Raw genomic sequence first — 22,529 nt, 5'->3', positions numbered from 1 at the left:
GTCAGTGTTCTCAAAATGATGCAGTTGAAAGTTGTGTTTTCCCACCATACAAGGCTACTAGTGCATGCTAGAAAGTTGCAATCTGACTTTTTCAAAATTTTATTTTTATTTTTTGAGCCACTCCAGTATATTTAACAGTAGCTCACACTTGCTTGCTGCACAATATTTTTTTTTTTTTAGCAAAAATGTGTTTTGTCAGTGTTCTCAAAATGATGCAGTTGAAAGTTGTGTTTTCCCACCATACAAGGCTACTAGTGCATGCTAGAAAGTTGCAATCTGACTTTTTCAAAAAAAAAATTTTATTTTTTGAGCCACTCCAGTATATTTAACAGCCCCCCCCCCCCCCAAACTTAAGTTTTTAAGTATTTTAAAAAGTTTCGAGCACAAAATTTAGTTGGTGAAGGAAAACAATAAATATGATGCAGTTGAAAGTTGTGTTTTCCCACTTATCAGGCTACTAGTGCCTGCTAGAAAGTTGCAATCTGACTTTTTCAAAAGTTTATTTTTATTTTTTGAGCCACTCCAGTATATTTAACAGCAGCTCACATCTGCTTCTTCAAACAGTTACAGCTGCCTCAAACAGACCCTAACATCATATAAACGCCAAATGAATTATGAGGCTCAAGGAATATCATTCATATTTAACTTTTATCATTTTTGTTTAGGCTACAAATTTAGGATTATTTTATGACTATATTATTTTTAAATGTATCCTATAATAGATTATATTTGCATGGCAGCTAAATTATATAATTTATATAAAGGCTTCCAGAAGTAGTCCTTTGTTTCATCTGAGAAACAACTAACAAAATATTCAAATGATGCACCAACTGGAAGCCACTCAGATTGATGTTAGGGCTGCAGGTCAATATGTGAGCTCAGCACAAAATCTCAACCCAAATTCCAAACCTAACAAGCTGCAAATCTTCTAAATAATACTACCTTAATTTAGAGTTATGATGTAACTCCTATTAGATAAATATATAATATAAACATTTTTTTTATTGGGAAGATAAAATTATTAAAAAAAAAAATTGAATATTTATGTTTTAAATTACATTAAATATTTAAAGCCACACAAACAAATTATCATTAAAATAATAGATGATTTCTTTGAAAAGTTCATATATTAGATGGTTGAAATTAAATTACGACTATTTTATTAAAATGCTTGTCATAAAATATTTGCGGTGTCACATTTTGGAAAAAAAATATTGACTCTGCAGTCTGGTGGACGGAGCAGAGAAGAAAAAAATTGTCCTTGATGTATCGTATCAGTTGTCTGGACGTAGCTTGTGTCTGGATTCTGGATGTCATATTTTTTTTACATTTTGGCACCAAATATTTTTTGCAAAAAGAGTTGGTCGCTAAAAAAAAAAGATTCAAATTACTCGTGTTGGGCAAAAAATTATTTTTGTCATTTCTACATATAATGAAATTATAAAGTAAATAAATGAAATCTTAGAACAAATTTGCATAATTTCTTAAAGCAAATAGCATGACTTGATAAACAATATAGCAAACTAATACAATGACCCTAAAAATAATTTTATGCTTATGATTAACAAATTATTGTATATAATTTTTGGGGCATTTACATGCAAACCTTAATATTTTCATCCATAACAATCAAATCTTTAATACCACATCAAAAATATTAGAAAAACTTGGTCTTAAAACATAAAATACATAACTTCATGCCTAAGTTTATCACACCAAATTGTTATAAATGTAAATATGAAAGTTTAGATGCCAGTTCAACAAATATCAAAGAATTTTTTGGTATATATGCAAATTCTTATAATTTTAATAACAATTAGTTCAATAAAAAAAATTTAGAAATAAATGTATTCATTAAACAAAAAACAACTAGTCCACATCATCAACATTATCATCTTCCTCAACATTGTCATCATTGATATGTCGATAAATTTTTCATTTGGCCCGAATCTCTAGATAATTTTTTGAATAAAAAATATTCAAATTTCAATTAAAAATCTACCGGAACTCCAATTTCAACGAACTTACAGTCATACTGATCGACTCGACAAGATATACCTAATAACACTCTCAAATCTAAGTCAAATCAAGCTTAGATCAAGTCGTTAAATCACTTTGAGAAGCTTTCAATGCATGATTGGAAGGTCAAACAGATTTCAAATCTAACAAGCTTGTAATCACATTGAGCGACAAACCGAATCCAACATGCCTAAGATATCTCAATTCTGACATTATTAAGTCACTCAAATGTTTTCTGAACAACATTCAATTGAGGGAATTTCTTTAGATTGTCTGATGAAGTTGTCTAAATTCTTTTCTTAGTTGCAAAAAAGCATGTCCTAAATTTTATAAATAAAGCCTTACCCCCTTCTTTAGAAGAGACTTAGACCTAAAGCCATAAGTAGATCGAAGCTTTGAGAACGACTTGAAGCTCAACATCATTTCTGCACAAAATATCCAGTTAATTTCTCTCATTTTTGCAGCTGCCGCCCACCTTTGATCGCCACTTGTCGGCTGCCTTTTACCACCATCAACTGACCTCTACCGTTGATCACCATTGGTTGCCGCATATCCTTATAGTGAAGTCTCTTGTGGAGTTAACGTGCATTACAATATCCTAGCATACATTACAGAACAGTGAAGCACCTGACAGAGCTATACATAATCTAGTACACCATGCAACAACATGCCCCGAAGATGGTATACCAAGGCACCCCAAATACGATGCACCGACACGCCTCAGTTATAATGTACTGACACACCCATATATAGTGCAACGAGGCCTCCTGAAGACAATGTAATTTTGTAACCCAGAAATGACTTACGTGGCAAATGACAAGCCTATGTAACTCACAACTCGTGCAACTCTTGACTGACACCTACGAACATCATCACAGTTTACTACTACTATCTACATGACCAACTATGACCTATGTAGCTTGCAGCTCGTACATCTCCTGACTCTTGCCTCTGCGGCTTATGGATGTTTTTACAACTCGTGCAGCTCCCAACTCTAGTCTCTATGGCCTCAATTATCTTATCTCAGCTCATAAAACACCAGTCTCTATGACCTACTTACAACTCATGCAACTCCCAACTTCAGCCTTTGTAGCCTACATACATTATCACAACTCGTGCAACTCCTAATTCCGGCCTCAACGGCCTAAGGATCTTACCTTATACAAGGCCTCAACGACATATAGATCTTAGCTTATACAAATCCCAACTCTGAACTGTGCAGCCTGCATACATTACCACGAATCATGTAGCTCATAACTCTGGGCTTTGCACTCTACGAACATTATCACGGCACATGCAACTCCTAACTCCGCCCTCTGCAGCCTCTGAACGTTATCTTAGCTTATGCAACTCAAAACTCCAGTTTTTGCAACATACAAATGTTATGTCAGAACTCTGATTTTAGCAAACTTACTATCAAACCGACTGTCTCGACAAGGCATAGCTAATATTACAAAAATTGGTCCAATCGAGTTAAATTAAGCCCAGATCAAGCTGTTAAATCCCATTTGAAAGCTTTCAGTGCATAACTGGAATGTCAAATAGATTCCAAGTCTAACAAGCTTAGACAAATTGAGCGACTTTGCGAGATGAATCTAATGAGCCCAATATTGGTCAATTATTGTGTCAATAAGGCACTCAAATATTCTTCAAACACGGTCTGATCGAGGGAATATATCTCTTTGAGTCGTTCGATGGAGTGATCTAATTTCCTTTCTTATTTGTAAAGAGGTCTCTCCCAAAATCTATAAATAAAGACAAACCCCTCTCTTGAGAAGGGACCTAGACTTGGAGTCTGAAGAAGTCCGGAGATTTTAGAATAAGAAGCTAAAGCTCAGTATCGTTTCTACATGGAATATCTGACGAATTCATCTCATTCCTACAGTAGTCTACTATCGCCGACTACAACATGGAGACTATCATCTACCACCATCAACACCCTCTACCGTTAACCACCATCGGTTACCACCCACTCCTTGCATTAAGTCATTTGTGGAGTCACGGTGTGCATTATAGAATCCCAACATACTTTGTGGAATAATGAAACATCCGAAAGAGCAATACATCGTTTAAAGACGCACTGCAAAGATGGTGTAATAACACACCCCAATGATGATGTAATAATGCATCCCACTGACAGTGCAACGATGTCTCCCAAAGATGGTGTAATAATGCACCCTGAAGATGGTGATTTTCTCTAGAGTTCTAAAGCTCTCTCAACTTAGCTCACCACAATGGCATATGTAACAAACTGCTGCCTACATGTCTTCCAAATCATGCAACTCTCAACTTTGGCCCCTGCGGTCTACAAATTTCTTCATAGTTCACCACTACGACCTATATGACCAATTACAGCCTACATAACTTACACCTCGTGCAGCTCTTAACTTAGACCTTTATGACCTGTGGGTGTCATTACAGCTCGTGTAGCTCCTACTCTAGGCTCTGCGACATGCCTATATTTTCTTAGGTCATGTAGCTCCCAACTTCGACCTCTGCGGTCTATGAACGTTCCCTCGACTTGTACAACTCTCAACTTTGGCCTCTGTGATCTACAAACGCTTCTAAAGCAACCATCTACGACCTATATGATCAACTACTACCATGGCTTTCAACTACATCCTTTATGACAAGTTGACATTACATTCACCTCCAATGGCATTCTTGGCGGGCTATTGTCTTTCTAGCAATCGACCACAGCTTTTGCGGCCCGTTACAACTAATATTGTTGAACAACATTTGCATATCCACATTGTAATTTCATCTTTTCTAATTCAAGATGAGAGCGGACACATTTACTCACAATTATATAATATATTCGTTCAACTGTGTTGGGCCCTGTGATTTCTTTCCATTTGCACGATTTTTCATGTAAAAAAATCGAGGTCTCATTCTGCTTACATCTCTTTTATTATTTGAGTGTGCGTTAGATCTTGTTTCAACACTAAGACACTAAATCATTACACGACCGTCTCACAACTCTTCAGACACGCATCGATCATCATCAGCATCATCTTGACTACCTTTTAAAATAATTTATTAGTGCATTATAGATAATCTTCAGTGATGTGGCAAATCAATTATCCAATTTCAATGAAGGTTTCTAGAAGTAATCTTTTTCCTTGAGAAACAATAAATAATTTTTTTATTTTTTTATTTGTAGCTTGAAATTCTTCAAAAGATGCACCAATCGAAATCCTCTAAGTTGGAACTTAGGGCCGGTCATTGTCTAAGCTTAGCCCACATCTTGAAACCAATTAGCCAATGCTCAAACCAAACACAAATAGGATGACGTTAATATTTATAAATATGATATGCTATACAAATAAACTTATTATATATATATACAAATAAACTCATTGCATAAGAATCATCATGCAATGATTGCATTGATTCTCATGATGATTCTCCATCAAAACTCATTGTATTGAATCCAATCCAAAATTGGTCGTGAATCACCTCCAGGGAATAGAGGGAGAGAGTAGAGCGGAAAGATAGAGGGAGAGAGATGATTTCTATAGTGGCTTTATAATCTCTCAAATGAAAGTGAAATCTTCCTCAATAAATGCTTCCCATATTTATAGAAGAGTTAGTACAATAATAATATAATGTTTTTTCCCTTATCTGAATGGGGTCTACTCTAGGATATTTTTGGTATTTTATAAGTGGCGACTCATCATCTTGTTGTTTTCTAGCTTTACAACTCAATATATTTGACTTGGCTTGGCTGACCTAGCTCTTGGTTGGTTTGGTTCTGTTGACTATTTACAAAGGTCTCATCTGAAGCGATAGATCTTGATATCTATCAGACATCTGATGATATTTGTGGGGCCTTCCCATTGGGTCGGCTCTCTTATGGGATAGACCTCTGTAACGGGCCAACTACCTCTGGTTTGGAGACTTAGATACCCTCATGATTAGTTTCAGGCATTGATCGACCATTCTCCCATCTACTTTTAGATTTGATCGACTTTGTCTAAGTTGGCTTTGCTCATCCGGCTTATCTCAGTCGGCTTGATGGGCCTCACGACCTCTTTGCAAGGGATTTTTCTTCATCGCATTTCTCTCTTTTTGGATTGTTAGATCTTTGTAAGATTAGTAGTGACATATTTTTATGTATATGTTTTAGTTTCTTGATTCTTTTAATTCTTGAAAGAGATGGTGTGGTAAGAATAAGATAATTAAATGCAAAAAGTGAATCATTCAATTTTAATTAATGACTAAATGATTAGACTCCCTTGATATTAGAGTTTTTATTCCTATAAATATGTTGATGAGATGCCTACTTTGTTCTACATTTTTCATCGTTTGGGTTGTTCTTCTATTGTTTCTCTGATGTTGTAACTGAAAAACTCACAAAATCTCAATCGACGTTCATACAAAAAGCCTAATCTACTATATATTTGCCAAGGAAAAAGGTTGGAATCGCCTAGAGGGCGAGATAAAAAAAGAATGTTATAATGAAAAGAAAGAGGGTTTCGTTGCCGGATCAACTAGGCTCGCTGATTTTATTTTGAGTGTAATGTTGAAAAAATGTTTTGCAAGCTGACTCGATTCCTGATCTGACTTCCCAACCAATTACTATGATGTATGACCCTCTTGAATAGTTGTTTTGTTGCATAGGAGCTAAATGATTTTATGTTGAGACTGATCCATCCTACACACTCGATTCTTATGAGAGGGAATGGAGACACCTTCCCCAGCAGAATAGTATCTTACATTGTAGGAAGAGGCAGAGGCTTGGCGTCCTTAGCTCCATGACTGTTCTCTAAAATTGTGGATATTGGAATGGGATGCTCTGTTATTGCGAGTGTTGTGTCTAGTGTTCATTCAACAAGTTCTCCAAGACTTTTCATGGTGGGATTGTTTTTCCGACAGACGATGTCAGATTGATGCATGTTGAAAAGTTTATGGCGGCAAAATGATTATTTAGCATCTTAGCATCTTAGTTGAAGGATCTCCGACCTTGATATCCCTGTCAAATGATAAAAATTGTTGATGGTGATTAAAAAAAAAAACAATTTCCTCACGCATCATGATATTCACTTATTGCAAAATTTAAGTTATGGTTAACATACTAATTTTCTGAATAGTTTTTAATGTGACATTAAAGAAAATGATGTGTCATCCATTATCATATTATTTAAATAAATCATTTATATAAAAAAATATACATTCAACATTGGCATCATATTCTAAACTAAAAAAAAAAAAAATTCTAAAATTGCATAAATATTTGAAATTATTATCAAAATCTTAAAATTAAATTTCGCTTGCATTATTATTATTATTATTATTATTATTATTAGAATAATGTAAGACAAGCTTAACTTTATTCAAAAATAAATTAAAAGCAAATTAACACTGCCCAATAGAACTTATAACACCACACTATACAAATCACTAAACAAACAAACCAGACACCAAATGACAAAAACACAATACCAACAAACAACCAAACTTGAACTTCAACAAAAAACAAAACCAAAAGTTTGAAAGAAGAAAGAGCTCTGGGAAATAACAGTTGCAAGCAAACATAGGCGTCGAACCAACACCCGACACGAAAACAACCATCTCCAATATCCAGGAAGAAGAAGAGTCACTCAGAATAGTAAAAAAAACTCCTCAATTAAAGCAGTAGCCACGAGAACAGCACCCGTATAATTAACAACCACAACGAAGGTTGTCAAAAAAGTTCGTTGTTCGTGAACAGCTCGTGTTTAAATTGTTCGTTAAGTGAACATGCCAAACACAAATAAAAAATTTTCAAGCTCGAATTATAAAAGAGCCGAACATGAATAATCTTTTGTTCAATCTAGTTTGACTTGTTTTAGCTCGAAATAAAAAAAAAATTATATATATTATTTATATAATAATATATTATTTATATTTATATCTAAGTTTAAATCATAATAGTTTGTGTGGTCATGTGATTCTGCATCTTCTACCATAGAAGTGGTGCAAGTTTGAATCCAACATCATACATCTATTTTTTTAATTAATTTAAACCAACCAATTTCGAGTCGAACATAAATAAGAATATGTAATTTGAGACAAACATAAGTACATTGTTCGCGAGTCAATTTCAAACGAGCTGAACACGAGCCTAATTTGAGCCGAGTTTGGCTCATTTATAATCCTAACCACAACGAATTCCAGCCTGAATTGAAAATAGCAGCCACCAACACAACACTCATGTAAATCAATATATATTCTTCACTTGCATTAAAAATTGGAAATAACCACAAATAACAAAAGCAAACATGAAAAACTCATATACAATACCCGTAAAAATCATTTAAAATTTCTCCAATAATTATGAATAATAATCCAAGGCCAAAAATGAAGAATATCCATAACAAGGGCTGAACTTTAATAAAAGACTAAAAATACACAAAGCTAAAGAAACAAAGTTAAATAAAAAGAACAATAGTTAAGGATATGCTCTTGTACACACTAAAATTGTCGACACAAATCTCGAAGCAATCGAGCGACTAAAGATGACTCAATGATTGAGACATGATCTAAACCGATCATCTGAATGATCAACAGAAAGATTAAGCCCAACGACATTCATTATCGGTGAATCCAATTGTCGGGCCTATCTACCTTCTCAACCACCGAAGCTCCCTAAAATCTAGTCGAATGCAACTGACCGACCGACCACTTATTCCTCGGCTGGAACGACCACCACAAGGCCCGTCACTTTGGTCAACCAAACCAAAACACTTCGATCGTCTGATAACCACCATATTCAAATTCAAACTATAATATAAATTTAGTATTAAATCAACACATTGATTGCATTAAGAGTTGTTTCCATAATTGTTCCATTCTTTCTGCAATTATGCAAGCATGCCTCTATAAATAGGGAAAAAAAGATGAATAAAGAGACCTCGGTCAACGAACTTTCACCCGACCTCTCTACTGAGAATTTCCTAACGATTTTCTTCTCTCTCCCTCTCTCTCTCCCCTCCTTCTCCCAGCTATAACTCTCTAGGCGTGAATTTCCAAAAGACAATTTCGGATCGAACATCTTGAAAGATGATACGGTGAGCATGGACACTTCACAGATGAGAAGCGAAGCAAACTATAATAGAGAATCCTCGCAGAGAGACATAGCACCCATGGAATTCAACAGAGAGACGATGCATCGAGACATTCGGGAAGAGGTCCAAGCACTGCAAGTGCAAAATAATGGAACGATTTGAGGCGCTCCAAGCGATCATAACTCGGTGCGTCAAACTGCCACCTTTGGAGGGAGTGTCTAGGGAAACTCGCCCCAAGAGAGGGGAGAAACTCGCCCCAAGAGAGCTCCCCTTGACAATCCATCAATGCATAACGGTCAAGTTGGCAATTGACCCATCCAAGGGCAAGCGAACTCTCGACGAGCTGACAGTGCAAGATCTACATCGATGGTCAGACACCAAAAAGACCGAGGGAGCGCACCCGCCATGTTGACGGTAGACAGTGCTTTCTCTCAGCGAATCCTGGAGGTTTCCCCCGCAACAAAGCTATGAATTTCTCACTTCGATCCCTATAAAAGAAAGAGTGGCCAGCCCCACCACCTAGCTTCCTTAAAATCACTGGTCATGGTCCTACAAGTTGATGACGCCATAAAATGCCTTTTTCTGACCACTTTGAAAAAAGTCGTGCTCCGGTGGTTTAACTGATTCCATCCTTCTATGAATTCAAAAAACACATGTTGTGGTGCTTTGTCAATGTGTAGAGGCCGAGGAAGGATACAAAGACCCTGCTACAAATCAGGTAGGGAGGAAATGAAAGCCTACAAGCTTACATCACCCTGTTCCAAAAAGAAATGCTAGAGGTGAAGAACTTGTAGCCTCTCATCACCCAGACAGCCCTGAAGCAGGGGATCCACAACAAGTGATTCATGTATGACTTGAACCTACTCAAACTAAGGACATTCGCAGAGGTCTTGGAATTAGCCAATGGCCACATTGCTGTCGAGGAAAACCTTATGGATTCCCTAGAAAAAAACATGGGAGCGTCTAACCATTGTTGCAGAAGCGAAGGGCCCATGATGATGACAGAAGGCCAAAGGGTGATAGTGTCCTTGGCGGCCAACAGATCGACAATCCTTGATCTTGGGATGGTCGAGGGAGTGACTGAGGCAACAGAGGTCAGAGATACCGTCCTGACCAGTAGTTAGCCCAATACCATGAGCATCCACATGTGTAACGAGAGATGCAAGGATTGACACCCCTGAATGTATCGATGATCGAACTAGTCTAAGCCATCCAAAACAATGACGACATAAAGAAGGCCCATCCGTAGAAGACAGTACCAGCACTACACAATCCAAATAAATATTATTCTTACCATCGAGACCAGGGGAACGAAACAAAGGAGTGTCGTCATGAAAGCCCACTTTTGCTTGAGTTTTGGGATCCACGTCACCTGGCTCGTATCATCGGCCATGATGTACCTCAGTTATCTGGATAAAAAAAAAACTAGCTCCAAAGGATGCAACGCCAAGTCCACGACTCTATTTATAGAGCACACTAGACACGAAACCCAAAGGAAAGTCAATAGTTCAGTCAATTCTTAATGTCACTGGTTGTTTAAAAAATTTCATGTCCTTATCGTAGTTGTCGCAGTCAAGGAGCGGGAAAACTCGAAGAACTAATATGTACACACCAAAAATTGTCGGCATAAATCTCAAAGCAATTGAACGACTAAAGTTGATGTGTCAACGATCGAGGCATTAAATTCAAAAGGCATGATCTAAAACAATCATCAGAAAGATTAACAGATTGATCAAGTCCACCAACATATATTATCGACGAATCCGGTCGGCGGGCCTATCTCCGATCCCAACCGTTGAAGCTCCCTAAAAGCTGGTCAAATGTAACCGGCTGATCGACCACCTATACCTCAACAAGAACGTCTGCCACGAGGCTTGTCGCTTTGGTCGACCAAACAAAAACACGTCGACTAACTGATCACCGTCATATCTAAATTCAAATTGTAATACAAATTTAGTATTATATTATCACATTGATTTCATTAATGGTGATTTCCATAACCGTTCTTTTGTTTCTGCAATTGGACAAATACATTTCTATAAATAGGGGGGAAAAATATGAATAAAGGGACCCCGGTCTGCGGACCTTCTCTCGGCCTATCTACAAAGAATTTTCTAACGCTTTTCTTCACTCTCTCCTTCTTCTCTCTTCTCTAACTCTTAAGGTGTATATTTTCGAAAGACAATTCCGAATCCACAACTCTTAACATACTGAGATCAAACGAAGAATCGAAAAATAAACAGGTATAAAACCAAGAGTTTAGATATTTACAATGTGCACACAAAAAATCATTAAAATTTTCTCTAAGAACTATGAATAATTTATATCATTGGTCCACAACTATCCAAAAGCAAGGTTGAGTTTTAATGTACGATTGAAAATCTTTACAGCCCAACCTACTGAAACACATCATGTAAGTAATTAATTGTATTAAGAATCTGTTTGAGGCAACTTGTGCGTTTCAGGATAAACAGCTAATCCTGAAACGCAGTCCGCGGGTTGACCGCAGGGTCGACCCGCGGCTTGCGTTTAGTGTAAAAAACTCAAACGCGGCAGACAGTGTTTTCAAAAACGCGGCAGACAGCGTTTTCAAAAATGCGCAAGCCAAACTGTTATGCGGTATTTTCAAAAATATCGCCGCACTTATAAACCGCCCCCAACCTTAAATTGATCAAATACTCAATATTCTCATAATAGAAATTAAAAAAAAAAAAAAACAACCCATCAAACACGGGGAATATTCTCCAATCCACCCACCGAGCAGGATTTATGCGCGTGGGTCCATTCTAAATCAGAAAAGTAGAAAACTACTATATTAAGGATTTCATCATAATAAATAAAAATTATAATTTTTTTTAGATAAAATAGCAAACAATTAATTAAATTTTTCCTTGATATCCATATTAAGTATATAAACATATATATATTCTGATACTTAAATCTTATTTATATATTTAATATCTTAATCTTTCAATGACATGAAAATCTATTAATAAATATTTTAAATGCCATTTATTGGGGATTTAGTATACACCACATTATTTTTATATATTTATATATCTAACACTTAATTTCTTATATTTATAGAAATGACACTCCAACCTTTAATATCACATAAAAATATTATTATTATTATTACTATTATTAAATTTTTATTTAATTCAATTAATATTTAAATTCATTTAACATTTAAGAATTTAAATACATGTCACACAATTTTAATATATTTTTGCCTAATTGCTTTTTTTATTTATTCAAATAACATTAAAATATTTAAAGTCTATGGTTCAAAATGATGGTGATATAGATGGGGTTTTTATTAGTAGAATTCAAGTTGGGTGGCTGAAGAGTAGTGATTGGGGTCTATTGCGTGATAGAAAAATACCGCTTAGACTAAAATTAAAATTTTATAAAATGCTGGTGAGAATTGCTATGCTATATGATCGTAGAATGTTGGCCTTTAAAATAGAAGCATAAAATTAAGTTAAGTGTTGTCGAGATGAGAATGCTTGGGTGGATGGGTGGCTTTACACTTAGAGACAAACAAAATGCGAAATATATATATTCGTGATAGGGTCGGTGCAGGTCCAGTGGTGGAAAAAAATTGGAGATAGTCGTCTTAGATGGTTTGGTCAATTTAAATGTTGATTATCTGATGATCCAGTTATTAGAGTAGATGTTTTAGACTCGTCTTATGTTAAGAAAAGCAGAGGTAGACCTCGAAAGACTTGGGCATATTGTATAAAAAAAAAGATCTTAATTTATCAGAATTAAATGAAAATATGACATTCAATTTTCATGCAGCCTGCCCCACTTGTTGTTGTTGTTGTTGAACCTCTAAGATCAATTATTTCTTTAAATGGCATACAAATTTCTATCTTAAGCTCACATGTGATTATTATATTAAATTGTTATATAAGTATAGATTATAGCTTAATTATTAAATATATAAATATATAAAAAGTATATGGCATGAACTTAATCTTTTTTTTTAATTATTATTATAAAAAATAAAATAGATATAAAAATTTTAAAATTAGATATGGTATTTTGAGCAACTAATTCATTATGGGAAGCATTCTTTCTTCTTTCTTCCTTGTTACAACAGGGAAGCTTCTCCTTCCACGCTTGGGTCGTTGGCTGCTCTCCCAAGCCCTCTTTTGACCTAATTCTGTGTCCTCTGGTCATGGCGGACTTTTGAAGAATTTAGGGTTCTTTTTTCTCTAAAGCTGCCGTCTCATCTTTATCTTTATAAACTATCTGCCCCCTTCTTTCTACAACGGCGACTTCCATTTCTATTCACCCAGGTAAGGGTTTTTTTACAATTCCGATATGTTTGGTTAATGAAGATTAGTTTTCCACGTGTGATGTGATGGGCAGTTATCGTATTCTCTGGCACGGTTTTGTTTTGGTTTCTTGATTTGTGCTATGCCGCTATTTCTAGAGAAGTTTTGTAGGGTTTTATGTATCTGAATCTGGTGATTTCTCTTGAGAATTGTGCGAGATTTGATTGTAATTATTTGTTTTGGTGCGCTGCTTTCGCCTTTGAATGAATTTGTACGGGGATGCTTATTCACGGTTAATTCTTGTTTCAGATTTTAGTAAATTGAGGATTCAAGAACAAGAATGCGTGCGCCTTCACTTCTTTCTCAATGTTTGATGGGTTTGATAACCCATGATAAGACCGGCCATGGATTATCCATAGCTTCTGAAAGGGATTCTAATTTTCCTTCACCTGCGGTCGAGATTGCCCCTTCGAAGGTATGCGATTTACAAGTTCAAGTTTTTTTTTTAAATGATTTGGATAGATTTGCAGCTGTTATTAAATAGGTTTTGATCATTTAGTTTCCTTGGATTTTTAGTTATAATTGGTTTAGCCAGAGATAAATCTTATATGTTATCTAGCATCTTTATTTTCATTTCATTCTCTTTTTTCTGCTGTCAACTAAGCAGAAATTTTCTGCTTACTTCTCGCAGAGTGCTCATTCCTACAAGTATGCAGGGGAGAATGTTGATTTACAGGGCATCAACATCTTTAAGGTTTGCTCTTAAAAAATGGTTTTTTTTTTCTCGCAGATTATTGCACTAACTATACTCTGTACTAAGAAGGAAATTAGCGCATTTGAGTTGTATAATTGATGATCCCGAGCTAGAGCTAAATACCAGTGCTATGAATTTTATTCTACCATTGTGTTGAAAAAAAAGAGGCATTTACATACGTACAACTCAATTCTTATATAATTTGCATATGTAACGCTTAAATTTTTACATTTACATGCATACCACTCAAATCTTTAAAATCACATAAAAAATACCACCATCGCTATCTTTTTAAAATTGAAATACACCTTTTCACGCATAAACTTATGACAATAAGGAGTTATAAGTGTAAATTTCAAACTATGGGTGTTTGATATGTAAATGCATAAAGATCGGGTGCTAAATATGTAAATTTTCGGAAATAATATTGTGCTAGTGATTTATAATTCTATTGTTCTTGTAGGACTGACCATTATTAACAAGCATTAAAGTCTGTTTCACCTAAAAATTTTTCGTTAGTTTGGCCATGGAGGATTTTTAAATTTCATGAATGTTGCAGGGAAGAGTTAGTGTGGCTGATATCATTGGTTTTTCGAGTTTAGAAACAATATCTTCAAAACATGATGGTAAGCTATTATGTGTTCAAGGCTGCGAAATGGAATTTTAAGAATGAGCTGATCTGATTGGTTAATTTTAATGCTGTTTCAGGATATTTAAAATCTTGGGAAAGTTCGTTCGATCTTGTAAACATTCTCAAACATGAAATTCGTGATGGGCAGTTGAGTTTTAGAGGAAAACGTGTTTTGGAGGTAAATTAATGTCATATTTCCTTTTGTAAAAAAATTAATTCTTTGTTACATTGATTTGTTTTTTTAGCACTTTATTTTCTCTGGTTAATCCTGATTGCAGAGCATTATAAATCATCTTATGACACTCGTTTTGAAAAGAGAAGACTTTATAACTCGAGCTCTCGCTAATTGGTTAAGTGAAATTAAAGGGCAATTTACGTACATAACACAATTTTTTTTTTTTGTATTTATGTATTTACATTCATGTTTACATATCATGTTTACATACATAGCACTCAAATCATTAATATCACAGAAATAATAACACTATTACCATTTTTTTAAAGTGAAATACACCTTTTCATGCATGGATGGGTTAATGCACCAATGTGTTATGTATGTAAATATGAAAGTGTCGCTGCGAGATCTGTAAATACAAAAGAATCGTGTGCTAGGTATGTAAATTTCCCAATGTTATATAATGCTCCAATTTCAGCAATATTTTCTACAGAACAATGTTGGTTAATTTACATTGTGATGGGTTTGTTAGCATAAAAATCAAGCATATATTTTATTAGCTACTGTACCATCAACTCTATTATTGATTGAATATAAGCAGCTTCAATCTAAACCTATATTTAAATTTCAACAAGTGTTACCCCTATCAACCTAAATATTGTGAGGCTTAACAGAATTAATCATTGATGGCCCCCTAATTTTGAACATCCATATTCAACCATAGCTTAGATCTGTCCTAATGGCTTAATAAAGTCAATCAAATTTCCCCATCAAGTCCCTCAATTATCTGCAAATTATACTGAAAAATAATCATTTAGTCATCCTTTGAAATGTTACCCATTGTTTGTTGATTAAGGTTGCCAACCTAGCTAAAGCATCATTACTGTTTAGTTATTTTGTTTAGTTTTTTCTTGGGACCAAACTTTCAAAATTGGATTGGCACTAAGCTAGAAAGGTGATAATATATACTATCTAAAATGATTAAATGAGATTAGAGTTACTAAGCTTAAACAAAATTATATGCATTAGTAGTGAAGATAATATGGTTTTAGTTAAACATGAAAGCATCAAGGGTGATCAAAATGTTGTGAGATTTTGATAAATTAGAGTTTTGTTAATAAAATTTAGAAGTGAAATAAACAAAATTATGGATTATATTATAGATCAATCCAAAATGTTCAGTTTAATTACATTTCAAGAAAATGCATAAATATAAAGCACCAAGTCAAAATTATTTTTCATTCGGATTAGTATATTTATAGTTGTTCAGCCCTAGTTATGAGAGAGGGTAGCGGAATAGGGCCTTAGAATAAATAACATTTATAGTTGATTAAGAAGGGCCGTATTATGGAGGCAATTTTGTGTAATGCAAATGATGTATTTCGGAACCAATGAAAGGATCTCCATATGACTTCTATTAATTTTGACAAAACATATTGATTATTTTAAAATTTAATTTGTGTGAATCATGGATAAAATGTGTGTCAAAGATGTGTTAAGATACTTATGATGAAATAATAAAGAGAATCATTGATATTTTAAATTTCTCTAAGATAAGAATGGCCTAGCGAGCTTCGGGTCTAAATTAGGTTAATGGACTCAAAGGGATCTGCTTTGACATGCTTGGGAATGATAGTGATTACAGGAGGATTTAGAGTTTGCTCAAGATGACAAAACTATGAGATCTTGCTCGGACAATTCATCATTCTCCAAACCAAATCCCTTCAAGCATGAGAGTCAATCAAATATTCTCTTTCTCCAATCAGTTCATTGTAGCAACACATTTGAGAGCTATTGTGATAATGTGCTTATGAGAGTTGGCACCACCAACCTTAATCATAAGTGCTCCCCCTTGTAGAGGTGGTAATTAACCGTGGTTGCTCATGTCTTTGGAAAATCATTGGACCAAGAAAATAGAGTCCAAATTAGAGGTTAAAAATTTTAGGAAGCATTATTTTCAATATTTTAATTTGCCTCTTGAAAGCACTCATCATCCCCATATCTCAGTAGTGTGGGCCGCACTTTGGAATGCCCACAAGCATTATAAATAATCTTTGAGTGGCAAAGTTTTCAATTACTAGACTTTTCATCAAGAATTGACATTTATTATGTATTTTGTTATTTTGGTTATCAAGATCTTTATAAGGAATTTTTAAAGTGAAGCCACTTTGTATATGCTTGTTGAAGGAACTTCTAAAATAAGTGAAAAGTTAGAATGTAAGCCATATTTAGAGGATAAGAGATTTAGGAATATGTTGATTTTAGGTTGTAATTTTTTACTCAGTATTGCTACCAGATAAAAATAATACTTTTTTTTAGAATTTTAAGTAATTTGACATGTTTTAACCAAAATAAAAAGGTTATATTATTAAGAGTATATCCTCTAGAGTTGAGTCTAAAATGGAGGTGCACCCAAAAGTCCTTTTTAATATAGAAGTATCATGGCAAAAAGTATATAAATTTCTTAAAAATTTCATAAAATTCAAATTTAATTAATTATCTTAACTATAGATTTTCATCTAACAATAACGGTAGCACTAATAGCTTAATTGAATTGGTAGAAACGAGAATATTAAGATGAATGTACGGTAAGACTTTGAAGAATAGGGCGAGAAATGACTATTGATGGTTAGAGTATTACTTGATTAAGATAAAATAGTTGTCCTTGTACAATGTTGGCAATAAGATGAATATGAATATGTCGGGGAAAAAAGGTACATTAAACATTACTCATTATATGCCAATTTCATAAAGATCTTCTAATCTCTAGTAGATATATGTTGCTCTATTCATAATTTAATTCATAATGTTTGTATTTTCTTTCATGTCACTCAATCTTTGTAAGTGAAACAACTTTTATGCAACCTTATCATTGTAACTAAATTAATAAATGTATATTTTACTTGTAGTCTACCTACATTTATCTTATTGATAGTGGTGGTTCCTAGTAAAGGGGATATGCCAAATGAATGCACAATGAGGCAGTGGGATTAATGGCGGTTGAGAAAAATGCTCTTAAATATGGAAATCGAGGGAGAAGAGTAATTAAGAAAAGGGTAGGGGGTGAGAGAAGGACAAATAGATGGTAGAGGAATTAAGACCTCGAAGCTGCTTATCTTCCCAACTATTATGATTCTGGCATCCTCATAGATTTTGGAGAGTTCAAGCAGGCTCTCTACGAAAACATATTTATTGTGTGTGGGTAAATAATGAAAATTTGATATTGTACATGTAAATATTATAGAATCCATTCATATGTATGTAAAGCCCCTTAAATTTATCAATGTGCTAGAGGGAAAATAGAAACAAATGATATATTATAGAATCCAAACTTTTGAAATGCCTTATATCTTCATTTAAATGACTATATAGAACTCATTGTCTTTTATATATTAGTTGCAATTCGAAATGGATATAAATGTAGAAATTATGTTCCTTGAAGTATAAATCTCTAAAATCTTCTCCTTAATCTTTGTCAGCTTAGCTGTGGATATGGCCTTCCTGGAATATTTGCTTGCTTGAAGGTACTACTTCTTCCTGCAAAACTTGAATGTCATTCACAATTAACTGCACAATTCCTCACATCCTGACAATATATATATATATTTTTTGCAATTGTCACCCTCTTCCAGGGTGCAGCCACTGTCCATTTCCAGGACCTAAATGCTGAAGCCATAAGATGCACAACCATTCCCAATGTTCTCGCAAATCTGGAACAGGCTCGAGATAGAAAGACACGTCAGCCGGAGAGTCCTCTTACTCCGTCTCGACAGCAGTTAGCTCCTGATGTCCATTTCTATGCCGGCGACTGGGCTGAGCTTCACACGGTCTTATCTGTCATAGGAATAGACTGTTCTGATCCTGCTGCCGGTATGTGTCTCAGCTTTTCGGAGGAGGATTTGATGGATGGTTACAGTAGCCAGGATGGCAGCATTATAGGCCTAGAAGCACCGAGCAATAGAAGGTCGAGGAAGCTCTCTGGAAGCCGCGCATGGGAGAGGGCGAGCGAAGCGGATCAAGGAGATGGAGGATATGATATTATCTTAATCACTGAGATACCATACTCAGCCAGCTCTCTCAAGAAGCTTTATAGACTCATAACCAAGGTTATTTTCTCATTATTGCTTCTTTCCTCACAAAATGCAAGTTTTTTATTTGGGCATTTACATATATACCACACAATCTTATGTATTTAGATATCTGACACCTATATATTTATATTTATTGCTAATTTCAAAATGGAGTAGGAACCCGCCAAGTATCTTGCTAGATTCCTAAGTTAAATCATTCTAAGCTAGATGTCTGAAGACATTTTATTCCAGTGTTAAATTGGACTATGAGTTTATTGGGTAGTATTTTTGTAGTTTTTTTTTGGCATTTACGTACATTCCATCCACTTATGTATTTGTGTATCGGACACCAAAACTTTGTTTTTTACATTTATACCACCCAAGTTTTTCTTGTCACATACAAAATACCACTATGTTAACTTTCAAAAAGTGAAATTTACCTTCTCATACATAAGTGAAGTGGTGTGCAAGTAAAAATTGAGTGGTATGTATGTAATTTTTTCTTCTATTTTTCAAACAATTTTTCGATTTCTGTTTGACTACAGCTTTCTTTTCAGATATATTCTAAGTGTTTTCTTGGGGGAAATTTACATACATACCATACCACACAGTTCTTATGTATTTACATATTTAACGTCTAAAATTTTATATTTACATTCATGACACTTTGCTCTTATAAATTTATGCATGAAAACGTGTATTTGCGTTTCAAAAAAGCTGATAATGGTGGCCTTTTTAACATGATGTTACAGATTCGAGTGCTAGACATGTCGATTAAGAACTTTAGGTGCTAGTTATGTAAATATGTAAGAATTGTGTGGTATATATGTAAATGCCTCAAATTTTAATGATAAGAATCCATTGAAATTTCTTTCTCAAGATGGGAAATAAAAAATTGCAATTCTATTTACATAATTGATTTTGCAAAAAAGGTTTATGGACAGCACTCTCATATAAATGTTATATGTTTCTGCAGTGCCTGAGGCCGCCATACGGCGTGCTCTATCTGGCTGCGAAGAAGAATTTCGTCGGCACCAACGGAGCTGCGAAGCAGCTGAGAGCTCTGATGGATGACGAAGGTCTTTTTGGTTCGCATCTGTTAACAGAGCTCTCTGACAGAGAGATTTGGAAGTTCTTCTTCCTCAAGTAAAAGAAAATTACAGAATGTACACCCTCTAATCTCTGTAAATAACATTTCTGCACTTCTTCATACATTGTCTGTGAGTTCTTATAGTTTAGGTTAGTTTTGAAAATTGATATTGTTATATAGTTTTTTATTTTATTTTATTCTTTTTTAATTTTTTTGTTAAAGTTAGAAAGTTTGAGTGTTGAAATATGAATATGATGAAGATCTCAATGTATTTATTTGTCTGCAGTTTTTAAAGTATTTATACTTTCATCACTTTGGGCATGTTTGCAATGTATTTTTTAGCTTGGCATGATCTTCATTGTCAATCTTCAGACTTGATCACTTTGGGTATGTTGCATTTTACAAACACATTTTTTGTAAAAAAGTGGAAATTTTAAGTTCTACTTTTATCTTGCTTGTATAATAAATTATTTCAATTAAGCCTAATTTCTTTTTTGAGGTTTACGTATAAATAGTTTAATGCTTTTGTTAAATTAGTTTTATTTTTATTCAAAATATTCATGCAATGATAAGGTGTAAAAGTCTTTCTACTATCATTAATGTTGTAGCACCCAAAAAAAAAAAAAAAAAGAATAATAATAATCCACTATTTTTTAAAATTAATTTGATATACGTGTGTGATACTTTTGGATTAGATCAAATGCAGTTTGTCTCATCAAGTTCTTCAGTTTGACTATAAGTTTGCTGAAATTAATGCTCTAGATGACTATTGATTTAAGTTTGAATCTTTTTTGCTCAAAAGATTGTTTTGAGATCTGTTTCATGCTTCAAGATTCATGCCGGATAATGAAAATTTGTTAGAGACATATCAATAATAGTAATTGTCTCTACATGTTTTGATATTTGTCTGACCCAATTGAGTCTCAAAAACCACTTTTGAGTTTAAAAATTTTGAATAAAAAAAAATTTAGAATATTTGTAGATTATTTTGGCATACCAACTTTTAAAAATAATGAATTCTAATTTAGATAAATTTAGTTAGTTTCACCTCAAATTTTCTTTTAGATTAAAATTTTGTTAGTTGAATCTTAAGCCTAAATTTACTTTTGTACTACTTAAATTTGAATATTTGAAAAAAAAAAGGAAAATAATTTGTCATTAGAAATCCATAAATCAAACACAAATCCTACTATAAAAATAATAAAAAGTAAATTATGACCATTCAAATTATGATTTAGGAAAAGTGATTGGCAAACTTAATGTTTTGATGAGATCAACCCAATGAAAATAAGGTTGTTATGATCCAAATATAAATATACTTAAAATCAAGTACTTTATGTGTTCAATAAAGGCTTCATGCTTTTCTATCCCATGAATATGGTCTTCTAGGGATAATCTTGAAATGCCTTCATAATGTAGATTATGGCATTCTTATTGAGGGAATGATTTTTAGATTAATGAATGCTAGGGTAGGAGACTCCATTATTGTGGTTGCTCTCTTGCATGGTGATTGCAAAAAATGAGACATTGCTTAATTGAGTAGGTATCATGAAAAATAAATAAATATGGACATCTCAAATATAATTTCATATGAAAATAATTTCAAATATTTATCAAACTAAATAAATATTAAAGTATTTAAACAATCATGTATATATATTGTGGGCATATTTATGTAAATTTTTGGTTCCTTTTTTATTTTAGAATCACCAAAAAATTATTGGAGGATTTATCTACATTTCACAAAAATCACATGTATTAACATATGTAATTCTTAATTTTTTTTTTATAAACAATGTGCTGTTCTCATAATACTATTTCTTAAAAGTTGCATTTTACTTCTAGAATTTAATAACAGTAATATTTTTGAAGTCATATTAAGTATCAATATATATATATATATACCTTTAATGTGTCAAACCATTCGAGTATCACCTCCTTAAGGCCAACTGTGCGAGAGGAGATTCTAACCCCCGACCTGAGAGGTCTTATATCGTGAATGCCAACCAACAGTACGGGATACACAACACACACACACAGATAGATATATATATATATATATATATATATATATATATATATATATATATATAAAGGTAAAAAGAATTGAATGTGGGTATACCACCAGACATGCTACATCCCTAAGGTTATTGGAGATTATTGAGGTGAAATCCTTGAGGTTATTTAGGGATTATTGTGGAGGTTAATATAAGAGGTTATTGAAGTGAAATTACAAAAAGTTATTGGAGATTAAATAGGAGTGGAGCCAAAGAACAAAAAAAAAAGAACACCCTAAATAGCTTATACAATTACACTCCTATAACTTTCGCGGCCAATGTGAAAGACATGACAATTATATATTAATGGAGCGCATTTTCTGTCCGGACTCCTGACGTAGCTCTACGTGCGATATTTTCAGGTTATTTCTGAGTTATTTTTAATAATCTTGAAATAA

At 33.8% G+C, this 22,529-nt stretch overlaps 1 protein-coding gene across 3 annotated transcripts; it reads left to right on the top strand.

The window, feature by feature from the left end:
• The first annotated feature begins 13,132 nt into the window (after positions 1–13,132).
• LOC110027483 lies at positions 13,133–20,237 on the top strand. Of its 3 annotated transcripts, none has more exons than XM_020728934.1 (8): positions 13,133–13,375; positions 13,664–13,829; positions 14,046–14,108; positions 14,668–14,734; positions 14,817–14,917; positions 18,394–18,438; positions 18,547–19,020; positions 19,961–20,237. In XM_020728934.1, exons 2-8 carry the CDS (start codon positions 13,695–13,697, stop codon positions 20,132–20,134), a joined length of 1,059 nt encoding a protein of 352 aa, XP_020584593.1. In that variant the 5' UTR covers positions 13,133–13,375; positions 13,664–13,694; the 3' UTR covers positions 20,135–20,237. The 3 variants fall into 3 exon arrangements, with proteins under 3 accessions (XP_020584593.1, XP_020584596.1, XP_020584595.1); XM_020728937.1 differs by lacking the exon at positions 13,133–13,375 and adding an exon at positions 13,491–13,546; XM_020728936.1 differs by lacking the exon at positions 13,133–13,375 and adding an exon at positions 13,556–13,580.
• The last annotated feature ends 2,292 nt before the right edge of the window (positions 20,238–22,529 follow it).

This window comes from Phalaenopsis equestris, unplaced genomic scaffold (assembly GCF_001263595.1).
Source record: "Phalaenopsis equestris unplaced genomic scaffold, ASM126359v1 Scaffold000428, whole genome shotgun sequence".
Classification (NCBI taxonomy): domain Eukaryota; kingdom Viridiplantae; phylum Streptophyta; class Magnoliopsida; order Asparagales; family Orchidaceae; genus Phalaenopsis; species Phalaenopsis equestris.
Note: the sequence above shows the minus strand (reverse complement) of the source record. Positions and strands in the feature narration are given on the sequence as shown.